We start from the raw sequence: 18,113 nt of genomic DNA on the forward strand, positions 1-18,113 counted from the left end.
TTTAATAGGAGAGTAATCACTTTGCAAGTTTGTGGTGGGTTTTGCCATACATTAACATGAATCAGCCATGGGTGTACATGTGTCCTCCATCCTGAAATCCCATCCCACCTCCCTCCCCATCCCATCCATCAGGGTCATTCCAGTGTACTGGCCCTGAGCACCCTGTCTCATGCATCGAACCTGGATTGGTGATCTGTTTTACATATGGTACTATACAGGTTTCAATGATATTCTCTCAATTCATCCCACCCTTGTCTTCTCCCACAAAGTCCAGAAGTCTGTTCTTTATCTCTGTGTCTCTTTAGTGTCTCACATATAGGGTCATCATTATCATCTTTCTAAATTCCATATATATGCATTAATATACTGTATTGGTATTTTTCTGACTTACTTCACTCTGTATATTTGGCTCCAGTTTCATCCACCTCATTAGAACTGATTCAAATGCATTCTTTGTAATAGCTGAGTAATATTCCATTGTGTATATATACCACAGCTTTCTTATCCATTATTCTGCTGATAGACATCTAGGTTGCTTCCATGTCCTGGCTATTATAAACAGTGCTGTGATGAATATTGTGGTACATGTGTCTCTCTCAATTCTGGTTTCCTCAGTGTGTATGCCCAGAAGAGGGATTGCTGGGTCATAAGGCAGCTCTCTTTCCAGTTTTTAAAGGAGTGTGAGAGGGTTCCCTTTTCTCCGGACCCTCTCCAGCATTTATTGTTAGTAGATTTTTGATAGCAGTAATTCAGACCAATGTGAGATGGTACCTCATTGTGGTTTTGGTTTGCATTTCTCTCAACATTCAGAAAACGAAGATCATGGCATCTGGTCCCATCACTTCATGGGAAATAGATGCGGAAACAGTGGAAACAGTGTCAGACTTTATTTTTGGGGGAGCTCCAAAATCACTGCAGATGGTGACTGCAGCCATGAAATTAACAGACGCTTACTCCTTGGAAGAAAAGTTATGACCAACCTAGATAGCATATTCGAAAGCAGAGACATTACTTTGCCAACAAAGGTCTGTCTAGTCAAGGCTATGCTTTTTCCTGTGGTCATGTATGGATGTGAGAGTTGGACTGTGAAAAAGGCTGACCGCTGAAGAATTGATGCTTTTGAATTGTGGTGTTGGAGAAGACTCTTGGGAGTCCCTTGGACTGCAAGGAGATCCATCCAGTCCATTCTAAAGGAGATCAGCCCTGGGATTTGTTTGGAAGGAATGATGCTAAAGCTGAAGCTCCAGTACTTTGGCCACCTCATGCGAAGAGTTGACTCATTGGAAAATACTCTGATGCTGGGAGGGATTAGGGGCAGGAGGAGAAGGGGACGACAGAGGATGAGATGACTGGATGGCATTACTGACTCTATGGACCTGAGCCTGAGTGAATTCCGGGAGTTGGTGATGGACAGGGCGGCCTGGCGTGCTGTGATTCATGGGGTTGCAGAGTCAAACACGACTGAACGACTGAACTGAACTGAACTGATAATGAGTGATAGTTAAGCATCTTTTCATGTGTTTGTTAGCCATCTGTATGTATTCTTTGGAGAAATATCTGTTTAGTTCTTTGGCCCATTTTTTGATTGGGTCATTTATTTTTCTGGAATTGAGCTGCAGGAGCTGCTTGTATGTTTTTGAGATTAGTTGTTTGTCAGTGTTTCATTTGCTATTATTTTCTCCCATTCTGAGGGCTGTCTTTTTCACCTTGATTATAGTTTCCTTTATTGTGCAAAAGCTTTTAAGTTTAATTAGGTCCCATTTGTTTATTTTTGCTATTATTTTCATTACACTGGGAGGTGGATTGTAGAGGATCCTTCAGTGATTTATGTCAGAGAGTGTTTTGCCTATGTTTTCCTCTAGGAGTTTTGTCATTTCTGGTTTTACATTTAGATCTTTAACCCATTTTGAGTTTATTTTTGTGTATGGTGTTAGAAAGTGTTCTAGTTTCATTCTTTTACAAGTGGTTGACCCGTTTTCCCAGCACCAGTTGTTAAAGAGATTGTATTTTCTCCATTGTATATTCTTGCCTCCTTTGTCAAAGATAAGGTGTCCATAGGTGTGTGGATTTATCTCTGGGCATTCTATTTTGTTCCATTGATCTATATTTCTGTCTTTGTTCCAGTACCATACTGTCTTGATGACTGTGGCTTTGTAGTAGAGCCTGAAGTCAGGCAGGTTAATTCCTCCAGTTCCATTTTTCTTTCTCAAGATTGCTTTGGCTTTTCGAGGTTTTTATATTTCCGTACAAATTGTGAAATTATTTGTTCTAGCTCTGTGAAAAATACCATTGGTAGTTTGATAGGGATTGCATTGTATCTATAGATTGCTCTGGGTAGTATACTCATTTTCACTCTATTGATTCTTCCAATCCATGAACATGGTATATTTCTCCATCTATTAGTGTCATCTTTGATTTCTTTCACAGGTGTTTTTTAGTTTTCTATATAAGTCTTTTGTTTCTTTACGTAGCTTTATTCCTAAGTATTTTATTCTTTTCATTGCAACAGTGAATGTAATTGTTTCCTTAATTTTTCTTTTCTTTTTCTTGTTAGTGTATAGGAATGCAACGGATTTCTCTGTGTTAATTTTATATCCTTTACTATACTTTACTATATTCCCTGATTAACTCATAATTTTTTGGTGGTGTCTTTAGTGTTTTCTATGTAGAGGACCATGTCATCTGCAAACAATGAGAGTTTTATTTCTTCTTTTCCAATCTGGAATCTTTTTATTTCTTTTTCTTCTCTAATTGCTGTGCCTAAAACTTCCAAAACTATGTTGAATAGTAGTGGTGAGAGTGGGCACCCTTGTCTCCTTCTTGACTTTAGGGGAAATGCTTTCAATTTTTCACCATTGAGGATAATGTTTGCTGTGGGTTTATTATATATGGCTTTTATTATGTTGAGGTACGTTCCTTCTATGCCTGCTTTCTGGAAAGTTTTTATCATAAATGGATGGTAAATTTTGTCAAAGGCTTTCTCTGCATCCATTTAGATAATCTTATGCTTTTTACAGAATTCAACAGTATATTGAAAAGGTCATACATCATGACCAAGTGGGCTTTATCCCAGGGATGCAAGGAGTTTTCAGTATTCGCAAAAATCTATGTGATACACCACATTAACAAATTGAAAAAAGGCTATTATTTAAAAATATATGTATTTTAGAAGGAAAATTAGGAAGAGAGGGAAGGAAACAGAGAGGAAAAGGAAAGGAAAGGAAAGAGAAAATAGAACGAAGAAGAGAAGAAGGTTGTGAGCAGAGAGGGAAGGAGAAAATGAAAGAAAGAGAAAAAAAACTTTTGAATATATTCAAAGAACATCTAAATCATTTTAGGTATTTAGATGTATTATGTTTTATGAAATGAAATGTGCCTTGATAACAGGGTGATTTAAGAAACAATGAAAATGTCTTTTATGGGCTTAAAATGTCATCTTAGGGCCACATTTTCTTTATGTGATAGTAATTTGTGACAAATCAGAATTCAAAAGCTACTGATATGGCTAATATATAACATATATGTTCTTCTACATACAACCTTCTCTGTAGCTATCCTCTAGGAAGATTGTAAGATATTCTGGATAGCAAAGTATTTTAGGCATCTTCAGGATAACACTCTGTAACACTAAAAGTTGTTTGGTTTTGATTTGTTTTATCAATTAAACTATAAATTCCAAATGTATCACTAATATCTTGGTGTTATTAGACAAATGCTAAATATAACTGACATATTGTACATTTATTGATAACTGAGTCATGATAGTCCTAAGAATTGCGATATTATAGACTGAATGGATATTGATGCTAGTAGAAACTGAAAATTTGTTTTTGAAATGGTTTTTGCTGTAATTTTTCTCTAGTAACAAAAGTGCTAAAAATTTAAATTTAGGATTATTAACAAATAGGAGGTAGGTAAATCATGGACTAGAAGAAATTCTACAGGACTTGAGCAGAGGTAGAGAAGATAAAACTGCCTGTCACAGAGCCTTGGGACACTCTAAGAAGAGTGGGAACAAGCAGAATCTGAGATGCAGTCACCAGATAGAAAGAAGGAAAAACAGAGTGAACAGAGTTGCATCAAGTGTTCAAGGAGGTAGTGATAAACCAAGATGGCATGAATGAAAGGATTGGATTTACAGCTAGTAATTAGGGGATTATACAAGTTCTGTAGGCTGACATATTTGTCCTGTAACCCCAATGTGACTCAGGAATAAACATGAGCAACACATTCTATTCAAAGATAGTCATGAAGAAGCTCAATATCGAGAATAATGTTCTCAGAGCCATCATCCCACAAAGCCTCGTTAATCAAGTGAGCATATGAGGTAACAGTGGTGTTACACCCTTATACCGCATCAGGATAATGCTGAATAGAAGTTGTTCTTCTCTAAAGAGTTTTGTGATATAACACAGTGTTTGTTAAGATTTGAAATCAAACTTGACCACATATTAGCTCTGAGTCCGAGGTGTTTATCTTACCTCTAGGACGGATGAGATTTACTGGCTGTAAGCACTTAAAAAAAAGTAGAGTGACCACCCCATTATAATTAAAAGTAAAGCCAGTCTTAGCTCTAATATAACTGATGACATTCAATGTATTTTTGACTGTTATAGTTACCGACTGTTTTTCAAAATTATCAAATGTTAGCTTTTCTTTACAAATAATTTTTTGTTTGATATTCCAACTTATCTTAATATATGTCTGGAATATTTCAACATTTTCAAATGCCATATAAGCTTCAAGTTCATTTAAAAAATGTGTGGTAGACTATATATATAAAAATTTTAGTATGATTCTCACAAATAATAAGCTTCCAACATATTAACTATCATTATTTTACTATTATTACTATCATCATTAGTAGTAATATTATCCTAAAGGATTGTTGTAAAAATTGGCTTATGAAAATAAGCTTGCCTAGTAAACAGCATAGAACAGATGGAAAGTAATGTTTCTTTTACTTTCATACCCACTCCTCCAGTTTACCTTAATCCTTCACACTTTATCTTCTCTGAGCATCACAGAGTTCTAATAGGGAAAATAACTTATAATGATCTCAGATGATAAAATATTAAAGAGAAAAAATGTTCAAAGAAGAACGTGAAATTCATATAGTTAAAGAAATATGGAGGGAAGACATCCAAGGAAACCTTTGATTTATTCTTTTACATAAATACTTTTAAATAACATGTAATAAAGACACTTCTGTGATTCAGATTGTTATTCTAAAGAAATAAAAGTTCTGCTACATTTTAAACCTGAAAATATGAAAAGTTAAAATATCATTTTTCATTTCTAAATGGCTATTTATTTTACGAATCAATTTTGCGTTACCACTATATTTTGCTTTCATTTTGTGAAATAACATATAATTTTATTTTAGGGATTACCTGCAAGCCGTGTGAGGTATAGGGTAGATGATGTCCAATTTCCTTATCCTGCAAGTATTTTTGATGTAGAAGAAGATTCTGGAAGAATAATAACTCGAGTTAATCTTAATGAAGAACCTACAACAATTTTTAAGGTCAGTTCAGTGTTTTCTTTATAGTGTCTATTTGACATTTAACTTTTATTTTAGAGTTTGGTTTAACAAATAACCATACACTTTCCCATTTTTCTCCTTTTTAATATTTTAAAGCTACAAAACAGTACATTTTTACTGCATAGGCACTTAGAAACTACAGTTAAGTAAAAAAGAAAAAAATGCTTGGTATTTCTTATCTTGAGGTTAAAATTTACCATTTTATCTCTATATTTGTGATAAAATTCCCTGCAAATGAAAGCATATAAAACTTTTAAAAATAGCATGAGTGTATGATTGTATTATTCATAATACTTTTTAAAATTTAAGTATGGCAAAACCAATACAATATTATAAAGTAATTAACCTCCAATTAAAATAAATAAATTTATATTTAAAAATACTGTTAATGATATTTAAATGGTTGTACAATGTTCTATTGCATGAATATAGTATTGCTTTTTTCTTTTTCTTTTTTTTTTGTCCAATAACTTGTTGTTGGATAATTAGCCTGTTTCCAATTTTTGTTACGACAATATTTACTGTTGCAAAACTCCTTGTTCAGATATAATTTACCACTTGATATTTCCTTTCTTCAAATCAGTACCTAGAGGCAATTGCTGGTTCAAGTTTATGTCTTCTTGATACATTATACTTTTAGAAAATTTGAAATAATATTACCCTTCACTATTATCATAAATAATCTATTATATTAAACATTGACTGTTTCCATTCTCTGAAGTTACTAGAAAAATTTTGTCTCTGAGAATAAAGCCTTTGACCATACATTGGGGTGATACTTTGACCAGTTAACCTTGTGAATATCAATGAGCACTGTCTCACATAATTTTATCTCCATTTGAAATAATTGTTCTGTTTGTAAGTATTAACCTGAAGGCAAATTGTGACTCTCAGGATGACTTTTGATTGTGGTTCCATGATCCAATTTGATTTAGTTTAGATTAGTCACCTGCAGCATCCAAAAGTATACACATTCTAGAAAAATACATAGTTTTGAACTTTAATATTTCTTAAAATAAACTTAAGTTCTTCTCGACATAATACAGTAAGTCAAAAAATGATGATTATAAAAGCTATTGTAATAACAAATAATATTAATCTTAAGACTAAAACTTTTTATTTAGTTCACATCATTTGAACATTCTTTATTCTGAAGTATGAACTTGGTTTTATATAATTAATTGTTTTTAAGAGAGTGCATATCAAAGTGTGTTAAACTATGAAGATTTCCAATTTTATCCTCCAAAGTGAAGAATTTCTTCTGTATAATTTTGCAGACAATTGATTCACTGGAAAAATTAATTTCTTTTTATAAGCAAGCTAATTAGCTTTTTGCTATCGATGCAACTGAACTTAATACTTTTAAAATGTGTTCAAACTTATAAAAGTTTCATGTTTTTACTGTAGGCACCAGTGGAATTGTGAAAGAGAGGTTTTGAGAGATGTAATAACTTATACCTGTTTTACTGCTAGCTTTTTAAAAAATATAAATTTATTTATTTTAATTGGAGGCTAATTACTTTACAATATTGTAGTGTTTTTTGCCATAGATTGACATGAATCAGCCATGGGTGTACATGTGTTCCCCTATCCTGAACCCCCCTCCCAACTCCTTTCCCATACCATCCCTCAGGGTTGTCCCAGTGCACCATCTTTGAGTGCCCTGTTTCATTATATCATAAAGCTATTAACTGAAATTCTTTGAGTTTTCTCACCAGGCAAATGGAAATAATAACATCTACCTGGTGGGACTGTTGTGCATATCCTAGCATGTCTCTTCTACTTGGTAGGCAATGAGAAAATGTTTATTGCTCCCCCTTTTGGAACCAGGCAGTTCAATAATTTAAAACATTCATGGAAAAATTATGCTTCTGTCTTCTTCTTTTAAATCATCTTTAGCTTGAGTTTTTATTACTTTTTTAGTTGGTCATTGTTGCTTTTGATGATGGTGAGCCTGTGATGTCCAGCAGTGCCACTGTGAAGATTCTTGTCTTACATCCAGGAGAAATCCCACGCTTTACACAAGAGGAATACAGGTATTGATTACTCTCAGGTTTTGTAATATACAAATGTTTTTATTCTGTTTTGTTTTCTTTTCTTTTAGTTCTCAAAATTGATATAATGTGAATTTATCAGTGAAGCAGACCTAATTTTAGTTTCTTTTCTAAATTAACATAATATTTATTTTAAAAGTTAATATACTTAAATGATAATCTAGTATAAATATCAGTTTTTGAAATGTTTGATGAATAATGGATTCTTTAAAATAGTTAAAGTTAGCTTTGAAAACTGCAATATTATATTTAGGGGTTTAATTTGCAACTGATTAATTATCTCAGTGGTAAAAAGTAGATATTTACTTTCTTGTTGCTGCTAGTTACATCATTTAATTCTGAGTTATATCTGAAACGATATTACCTATACAATCAGTGAGTGAGAGAATGTGTGTCTGTTTACATTTATACATATATATTACAGCTATAAAATCAGTATATATATTCTTAGTCAGGTGAGGCTATCATAACAAATTTCAAGGATTCTGTGTCTTAAACAACAGACATTATTTTCACACAGCTCTGGAGGCTGGAAGTTCAAGATTAGGGATTTAGCATGATTGGGTTCTGGTGAAAGGTCTCTTCCTGGCTTGCAGACTGTTGCCTTGTTGCTATAACCTGACATAGAGGAAAGTGAAAGAAAGCATGTCTCTGGTATCTTTTCCTACAAAGGCACTAACCCCAAGATAAGTGTCCCTGCTTCATGATCTCATCTAAACCTAGATACCTCCCAAGATCCCATCTCCAAATAACATCCCACTGAAGGATAGGATGTCAAATATGAATTTCAGGGGAACACAGTTCAGTTCACTGTGTGTATTAGAAAGAGAATTTATTGAAAAAATAATGACACTAAAATTACTATATGTTCATGGTTGTTTCATGATTGGATGTAAGTGAAAGGATATTGTGTAAAGCTCACCTGCAAATACAGCATAATTTCCTTCATGATTTTTCAAAATTCAATTAAGTTAAAATATTAATGTACTTTTATTAGTGTGTTAGGACCCGTTGGAGACAGTTTTCTCAAAAACATTGAATGGAGACTCACTATATACTGTATTTCTCTATTTACTCTTTCTGGACAAAGACAAAAGTCGTTACACTCCAGAGGCTCACAACTATGGGTTGGAAGCAAAGAACTATATGAAAAGCATAATACACTGAAAAAACACAATAATAGAAGGTCAAAATACTAAGGAAGCATGTTAGAGACACACTTAATGGTGTCTGAATATGATCACCATAGTTTTGAGCTGCTTCTTGAAGAAAGAGTAGACTTTCAGAGTCTACTGAAGAGTTCAGTTCAGTAGCTCAGTTGTGTCCAACTCTTTGCAACCCCACTCATGTCCATTGAGTCGGTGATGCCATCCAACCATCTATCTCATCCTCTGCCATCACTTTCTTCTCCCACCTTCAATCTTTTCCAGCATCAGGGTCTTTTCCAATGAGTCAGTTCTTTGCATCAGGTCGACAAAGTATTGGAGTTTCAGCTTCAACATCAGTCCTTCCAATGAACACCCAGGCCTGATCTCTTTTAGGATGGACTGGTTGGATCTTCTTGCAGTCCAAGGGACTCTCAAGAGTCTTCTCCAAAACCACAGGTCAAAAACATCAATTCTTCAGTGCTCAGCTTTCTTCACAGTCCAACTCTCACATTCATACATGACCACTGGAAAATCCATAGCCTTGATCAGACGGACCTTAGGGGCTTCCCTGGTGGCTCAGAGGTTAAAGCGTCTGCCTCAATGCAGGAGACCTGGGTTCGATCCCTAGGTCAGGAAGATCCCCTGGAGAAGGAAATGGCAACCCACTCCAGTGTTCTTGCCTGGAGAATCCCATAGACAGAGGAGCCTGGTGGTCTATAGTCCACGGTGGCACAGAATTGGACACGACTGAGCGACTTCACTTTCACTTTCCAAGGAGTAAGCATCTTTTAATTTCATGGCTGCAATCACCATCAGCAGTGATATCAGAGCCCAGAAAAATAAAGTCTGACACTGTTTCCAATGTTTCCCCATTTATTTGCCATGAAGTGATGGGACCGGATGCCATGATCTTCGTTTTCTGAAAGTTGAGCTTTTTAAACCAAGTTATTCATTCTCCTCTTTCACTTTCATCAAGAGGCTCTTTAGTTCTTCTTCACTTACTGCCATAAGGGTGGTGTCATCTGCATATCTGAGGTTATTGATATTTCTCCCGGCAATCTTGATTCCACCTTGTGCTTCCTCCAGCCCAGCTTTTCTCATGATGCACTCTGCATAGAAGTTAAATAAGCAGGGTGACACTATACAGCCTTGACGTGCCCCTTTTCCTATTTGGAACCAGTCTGTTGTTCATGTCCAGTTGTAAATATTGCTTCCAGACCTGCATACACGTTTCTCAAGAGGCAGGTCAGGTGGTCGGGTATTCCCATTTCTTTCAGAATTTTCCACAGTTTATTATGATCCACACAGTCAAAGGCTTTGAATTGTCAATAAAGCAGAAATAGATGTTTTCTGGAACTCTGTAGCTTTTTGGATGATCCAGTGGATGTTGGCAATTTGATTTCTGGTTCCTCTGCCTTTTCTAAAACCAGCATGAACATCTTGAAGTTCACTGTTCATGTATCGCTGAAGCCTGGCTTGGAGAATTTTAAGCATTACTATACTAGTGGGTGAGATGAGTGCAGTTGTGCAGTAGTATGAGGATTCTTTGTCACTGCCTTTCTTTGAGATTGGAATGAAAACTGACCTTTTCCAATCCTGTGGCCACTGCTGAGTATTCCAAATTTGCTGACAAATTGAGTACAGCACTTTCACAGCATCATCTTTCAGGATTTGAAATAGCTTAACTGGAATTCCATCACCTCCACTAGCTTTGTTCGTAGTGATGCTTCCTAAGGACCACTTGACTTCACGTTCCAGAATGTCTGGCTCTAGGTGAGTGATGGGACCATGGAAAAAGCAAGAGAGTTCCAGGAAAACATCTATTTCTGTTTTATTGACTATGCCAAAGCCTTTGCCTGTGTGGGTCACAATAAACAGTGGAAAATTCTGAGAGAAATGGGAATACCTGACCACCTGACCTGCCTCTTGAGAAATCTGTATGCAGGTAGGGAAGCAACAGTTAGAACTGGACATGGAACAACAGACTGGTTCCAAATAGGAAAAGGGGCACGTCAAGGCTGTATACTGGCACCCTGCTTATTTAACTTCTATGCAGAGTACATCATGAGAAACGCTGAACTGGAAGAAACACAAGCTGGAATCAAGATTGCTGGGAGAAATATCGATAACCTTAGACATGCAGATGACACCATCCTTATGGCAGAAAGTGAAGAGGAACTAAAAAGCCTCATGATGAAAGTGAAAGAAGAGAGTGAAAAAGTTGGCTTAAAGCTCAACATTCAGAAAACGAAGATCATGGCATCTGGTCCCATCACTTCATGAGAAATAGATGGGGAAACAGTGGAAACAGTGTCAGAATTTATTTTTGGGGCTTCAAAATCACCACAGATGGTGACTGCAGCCATGAAATTAAAAGACACTTACTCCTCGGAAGAAAAGTTATGAACAACCTAGATAGCATATTCAAAAGCAGAGACATTACTTTGCCGACTAAGATCCGTCTAGTCAAGGCTATACTTTTTCCAGTGGTCATGTATGGATGTGAGAGTTGGACTGTGAAGAAGGCTGAGGGCCAAAGAATTGATGCTTTTGAACTGTGGTCTTGGAGGAGACTCTTGAGAGCCTTGGACTGCAAGGACATCCAACCAGTCCATTCTGAAGATCAGCCCTGGGATTTCTTTGGAAGGAATGATGCTAAAGCTGAAACTCCAGTTCTCTGGCCACCTTATGTGAAGAGTTGACTCATTGGAAAAGACTCTGATGCTGAGAGGGATTGGGGGCAGGAGGAGAAGGGGACAGCAGAGGATGAGATGGCTGGATGGCATCACTGACTCAATGAACCTGAGTCTGAGTGAACTCCAGGATTTGTTGATGGACAGGGAGGCCTGGCGTGCTACGATTCATGGGATTGCAAAGAGTCAGACACGACTGAGCGACTTAACTGAACTGAACTGAGGTGAGTGATCACACCATCGTGATTATCTGGGTTGTGAACATTTTTTTGTACAGTTCTTCTGTATATTCTTGCTACCTCTTCTTAACATCTTCTGCTTCTGTTAGGTACCTACCATTTCTGTCCTTTATTGAGCCCATCTTTGCATGAAATGTTCCCTTTTATCTCTAATTTACTTGAAGAGATCTCTAGTCTTTCCCATTCTATTGTTTTCCTCTATTTCTTTGCTTTGATTGCTGAGGAAGGCTTTGTTACCTCTTCTTGCTATTCTTTGGAACTCTGCATTCAAATGGGTATATCTTTCCTGTTCTCCTTTCCTTTAGCTTCTCTTCTTTTCACAGCTATTTGTATGGCCTCCTCAGACAACTATTTTGACTTCTGCATTTCTTTTTCTTGGAAATGATCTTGATTCCTGTTTCCTATACAAGGTCACAAACCTCTGTCCATAGTTCTTCAGGCACTCTGTCTGTCAGACCTAGTCCTTTAAATCTATTTCCTGATTCCACTTGTATATCAAAATCCCAGTCATATGGGATTTGATTTAGGTCATATCTGAATGGTCTAGTAGTTTTCCCCACTTTCTTCAATTTCAATCTGAATTTGGCAATAAGGAGTTCATGATCTGAGCCGCAGTCAGCTCCAGGTCTTGTTTTTGCTGATTGTATAGAGTTTCTCCATCTTTGGCTGCAAAGAATATAATCAATCTGATGTCAGTGTCAACCATCTTGTGATGTCCATGTGTAGAATCTTCTCTTGTGTTGTTGGAAGAGGGTGTTTGCTATGACCAGTGTGTTCTCTTGGCACAACTCTGTTAGCCTTTGATCTGCTTCATTCTGTACTCCAAGGCCAAGTTTGCCTGTTACTCCAGATGTTTCTTGACTTTCTACTTTTGCATTCCAGCCCCATATAATGAAAAGGACATCTTTTTTGGGTGTTAGTTCTAGAATGTCTTGAAGGTCTTCATAAAACTGTTCAACTTCAGCTTCTTCAGCATTACTGGTCAGGGCATAGACTTGGATTACTGTGATACTAAATGGTTTGCCTTGGAAATGAACAGAGATCATTCTGTCATTTTTGAGATTGCATCCAAGTACTACATTTCAGACTTTTGTTGACTATGATGGCTACTCCATTTCTTCTAAGGGATTCCTGCTTACAGTAGTAGATATAATTGTCATCTGAGTTAAATTCACCCATTCCAGTCCATCTTAGTTTGCTGATTCCTAGAATGTTAAAGTTTACTGTTAGCATCTCCTGTATGACCACTTCCAATTTGCCTTGATTCATGGACCTAACATTCCAGGTTCCTATGCAATATTGCTCTTTACAGCATTGGACCTTTCTTCTATCACCAGTCATATCCACAACTGGGTGTTGTTTTTGCTTTGCCTCCATCCTTTCATTCTTTCTGGAGTTATTTCTCCACTTACCTAGATCAGATTGTTACAAAACTTGTACCTAGTATTTTAGGTCAGTTCAGATATCCCTCAGCTTCAACTCAACGTAATTCCCACTCTTGTTCTCTAAAGCTTCTCACCTCAAATCTAGTCTTTCTTTGAAAGTCCCCAAAGAAGAAAAAAGTGTCCTGTGTAACACCTTCCCTTTAAATAAACTCAGTAATTGATGTCCTTTTTTTCTTTTTTTTCCTGTGCTTTCCTTGGAACCACTTCCTTAGTAATAGATATTTCCCTCCAGATCTCTCCATTATAGTGCTCATTAACTCTTTTAGCTAAAATATTGCACATTAAGGCCAAGATCATGTATTGCATTAGGGCATTGCTCGAACAATTTCTTTTTTTAAGTGTCTTTGTTTAATGTCACTTTTAAAAATATGGATGTTTTGTTTAATGAATAATTTACCATTTCTTATCATCTCTGCATAAAACTACTAACTGCAGGTAGATTTCATTAATAAAGCTGTTAACTGAGAAGAAAAGCTAGCCAATTATTTGGTGCTAAAATTAAAATAGTCGCATTAGAATATGTGGAAGAATTCTTTGACCTTCCAGAAGAACATTTCTAACAATTGCAAATAGTGCCCTTGACTATCAAGTTCATTTATTATTCTGGCACATAAAGGCATTTACGTAATCTTGTTGCATCTTACAGTTTACAAAGAAAATTCTATACAAGAATCAGTATAATTGCCATAATGGACTTAATAGTGTTTAGATACTAAACAGGATTTTTTTTTTTCTGTCATTCAGCCAGAAAACCTGGATAATACAAAAGTCATGTCAAATACTGATAGAAAATGCTGCATTACGAATAAATGTAAATTTTGTTGTTGTTGTTCAGTTCCTCAGTCATGTCTGACCCTCTGCAAACCCATGGACTGCAGTATGCCAGGCTTTCCTGTCCTTCACTATATCCTGGCGTTTGCTCAGACTCATGTCCATTGAGTCGATGATGCCATCCAAACATCTTATCCTCTGTGGTCCCCTTCTCCTTTGTACTTAAATATTTACATAGGCTTAAATTTGATGTAAAATGTGAACTATTTTTAAAAAGAAACCTAAGGGTGAAAACTATTTTCTTCATCAATTATCTCTCCATTTTTTAAAAGATTTTTTGAATAGTGAATAGCAGAAATGCCTGGATCCTTCCTAAATCCTTTCCTCTCCCTCCTGGCTATACAGCTAGAGCACTTATCCTAGTCTCACTTGCTAGTGGATCCCTGTGACTGAGTTCTGGCCAATAAAATGTGGAACAATATTGTCTACACCATTTCTTGGCCTCAATTAACCTTTTTCCCTTGGGTGAGTGAAATGGAAACAATACCCGAGGAACTTTGGGATCCATATGTTGACAGTTGTAGAAATACAAGATAAAAGGGACCTAGGTCTCTGAATCTCTGCTTAGAGAAGAGCTGCTTGCTTAGGAAGCCCTCAATGAACTGTTATGTGAGCAATAAATTTAGATTTGTTGTCATATTAGCTAGTTATGACTAATCCCATAATATATTAATCATTTTAGAAGCTTTGTTTGTTAGCCATCCGTATGTCTTCTTTGGAGAAATGTCTATTTAGTTCTTTGGCCCATTTTTTGATTGGGTCGTTTATTTTTCTGGAGTTGAGCTGCATAAGTTGCTTGTATATTTTTGAGATTAGTTGTTTGTCAGTTGCTTCATTTGCTATTATTTTCTCCCATTCAGAAGGCTGTCTTTTCACCTTGCTTATAGTTTCCTTTGTTGTGCAGAAGCTTTTCATTTTAATTAGATCCCATTTGTTTATTTTTGCTTTTATTTCCAGAATTCTGGGAGGTGGATCATAGAGGATCCTGCTGTGATTTATGTCTGAGAGTGTTTTGCCTATATTCTCCTCTAGGAGTTTTATAGTTTCTGGTCTTACATTTAGATCTTTAATCCATTTTGAGTTTATTTTTGTGTGTGGTGTTAGAAAGTGATCTAGTTTCATTCTTTTACAAGTGGTTGACCAGTTTTCCCAGCACCACTTGTTAAAGAGATTGTCTTTACTCCATTGTATATTCTTGCCTCCTTTGTCAAAGATAAGGTGTCCATATGTGTGTGGATTTATCTCTGGGCTTTCTATTTTGTTCCATTGATCTATATGTCTGTCTTTGTGCCAGTACCATACTGTCTTGATGACTGTGGCTTTGTAGTAGAGCCTGAAGTCAGGCAAGTTGATTTCTCCAGTTCCATTCTTCTTTCTCAAGATTGCTTTGGCTATTCGAGGTTTTTTGTATTTCCATACAAATCTTGAAATTATTTGTTCTAGTTCTGTGAAAAATAAACGACCCAATCAAAAAATGGGCCAAAGAACTAAATAGACATTTCTCCAAAGAAGACATACGGATGGCTAACAAACACATGAAAAGATGCTCAACATCACTCATTATTAGAGAAATGCAAATCAAAACCACAATGAGGTACCACTTCACACCAGTCAGAATGGCTGCGATCCAAAAATCTGCAAGCAATAAATGCTGGAGAGGGTGCGGAGAAAAGGGAACCCTCCTACACTGTTGGTGGGAATGCAAACTAGTACAGCCACTATGGAGAACAGTGTGGAGATTCCTTAAAAATTGCAAATAGAACTACCTTATGACCCAGCAATCCCACTTCTGGGCATACACACCGAGGAAACCAGAATGGAAAGAGACACATGTACCCCAATGTTCATCGCAGCACTGTTTATAATAGCCAGGACATGGAAACAACCTAGATGTCCATCAGCAGATGAATGGATAAGAAAGCTGTGGTACATATACACAATGGAGTATTACTCAGCCGTTAAAAAGAATTCATTTGAATCAGTTCTGTTGAGATGGATGAAACTGGAGCCGATTATACAGAGTGAAGTAAGCCAGAAAGAAAAACACCAATACAGTATACTAACACATATATATGGAATTTAGGAAGATGGCAATGACGACCCTGTATGCAAGACAGGGAAAGAGACACAGATGTGTATAACGGACTTTTGGACTCAGAGGGAGAGGGAGAGGGTGGGATGATTTGGGAGAATGCCATTCTAACATGTATACTATCATGTGAATTGAATCGCCAGTCTATGTCTGACGCAGGATGCAGCATGCTTGGGGCTGGTGCATGGGGATGACCCAGAAAGATGTTATGGGGAGGGAGGTGGGAGGGGGGTTCATGTTTGGGAATGCATGTAAGAATTAAAGATTTTAAAATTAAAAAAAATAAATGCAGATTAGGGCATATTAAAAAAAATAAATGAGATTAGAAACAAAAAAAATAAAAATTATATGTTATAATATTTTCCAGTTTGTCATCTTAAAACTACTATTTATGAGAAAGTGTTTTATTCGTTTATGGTATATTCTTTTTATATGGTCAACCAGAATCTTTGTTAAAATGCCTACAATATTTCAAATTGCTGTGAAGACTGACCCAGTTTCACTTGATGAAAGAAAAAGAGGGGGAGAGAAAGGGAGTGGGGAAGAGAGTGAGAGAGAAACAAAGAGAAATGAATGAGAAATAAAGGGAACCAGAAAGAAATAAAGGCAGAAATGTGTTAACTTCATATGTCCCCTTCCCTCTGTTATTTTTTTTTTTTTCAGGTTCAATTACTGTCTCAGCGGAATGCACAAAAATTCCAGAGATGCTAAGCAATGTGATTAATCCTTAATTATCCTTTTTGTTAGAGTTAAAGAATGGCAGAACATGCTACTTGACATAGGTTTATTTGGAGGTGAAAGCACTTAAAAAAAAAGTAGATGCAAGAAGGGCATTCTAATCTCACCTTTTCCCCCTGAAAACAGGCAATTAAAAACTCCGAGTGTCAGGGTTTCCTTCCCTGTACTAGGGGGGAAATAAATAATAGCAAATGAAGTCTAATATAATTGTATAAAAACAGACTTTGATAAAATAATGTGTATCTCTTTTTTGGCCTCATCACATTGTTTAATTACTTTTCCACAGTTGCCTATCTTTGTTCATCCTACATTTTTCCTGTATATGTTTTTATTTTTTATTGGATCATATTTGATTTTCAAATCATCCCGCTTTATTCTCCCTCTCTTTCCTTCCCTTGAAATAAATTTCTTATAGTTAATGACATTTCTTTATTTTTGGTTTTTGAAGCAACCCTCCCTTCTCAAAATAATGCAGCTGACTTCATTTTTTTTCCCCCCAATAAGTCTAATTATTAGCTGCTCAGTTCAGTTCAGTTCAGTCGCTCAGTCGTGTCTGACTCTTTGCAACCCCATGAATCGCAGCACGCCAGGCCTCCCTGTCCATCAGCAACTCCCGGAGTTCACACAGACTCAGGTTCATCGAGTCAGTGATGCCATCCAGCCATCTCATCCTTTGTCGTCCCCTTCTCCTCCTGCCCCCAATCCCTCCCAGCATCAGAGTCTTCCAATGAGTCAACTCTTCGCATGAGGTGGCCAAAGTACTGGAGTTTCAGCTTTAGCATCATTCCTTCCAAAGAAATCCCAGGGTTGATCTCCTTCAGAATGGACTGGTTGGATGTCCTTGCAATCCAAGGGACTCTCAAGAGTCTTCTCCAACACCACAGTTCAAAAGCATCAATTCATTGGTATACTGTATTGGTGTTTTTCTTTCTGGCTTACTTCACTCTTTTTAATCAGCTCCAGTTTTATCCACCTCATTAGAACTGATTCAAATGTATTCTTTTTAATGGCTGAGTAATACTCCGTTGTGTATATGTACCACAACTTTCTTATCCATTCATCTGCTGATGGACATCTAGGTTGCTTCCATGTCCTGGCTATTATAAACAGTGCTGCGATGGTGTGGGGCAGGGAGGTGGGAGTGGAGTTCAGGATTGGGAACATGTGTACACCCATGGCAGATTCATGTTGATATGTGGCAAAACCAATACAAAGTAAAGTAAAGTAAAGTACAAATGTACAAATGTACAAAAGTAAAGTACAAATGTAAAGTAGAAAATAATAACCATCATCATTTTTTTAAAAAACAAGCATCAATTCTTCAGCGC

At 36.5% G+C, this 18,113-nt stretch overlaps 1 protein-coding gene across 1 annotated transcript in view; it reads left to right on the top strand.

Moving 5' to 3' along the window:
* Positions 1 to 18,113, top strand: part of PCDH15 (protocadherin related 15) — a 1,094,267-nt gene that overhangs the window by 862,500 nt on the left and 213,654 nt on the right. The window contains exons 22-23 of the mRNA XM_060404607.1: positions 5,387 to 5,527; positions 7,469 to 7,581. Of these exons, the coding sequence (XP_060260590.1) occupies positions 5,387 to 5,527; positions 7,469 to 7,581 (254 nt within the window). The remainder of the gene's footprint in view (positions 1 to 5,386; positions 5,528 to 7,468; positions 7,582 to 18,113) is intronic.

The sequence above is a fragment of the Ovis aries genome, chromosome 22, assembly GCF_016772045.2.
Source record: "Ovis aries strain OAR_USU_Benz2616 breed Rambouillet chromosome 22, ARS-UI_Ramb_v3.0, whole genome shotgun sequence".
Taxonomy (NCBI): Eukaryota; Metazoa; Chordata; class Mammalia; order Artiodactyla; family Bovidae; genus Ovis; species Ovis aries.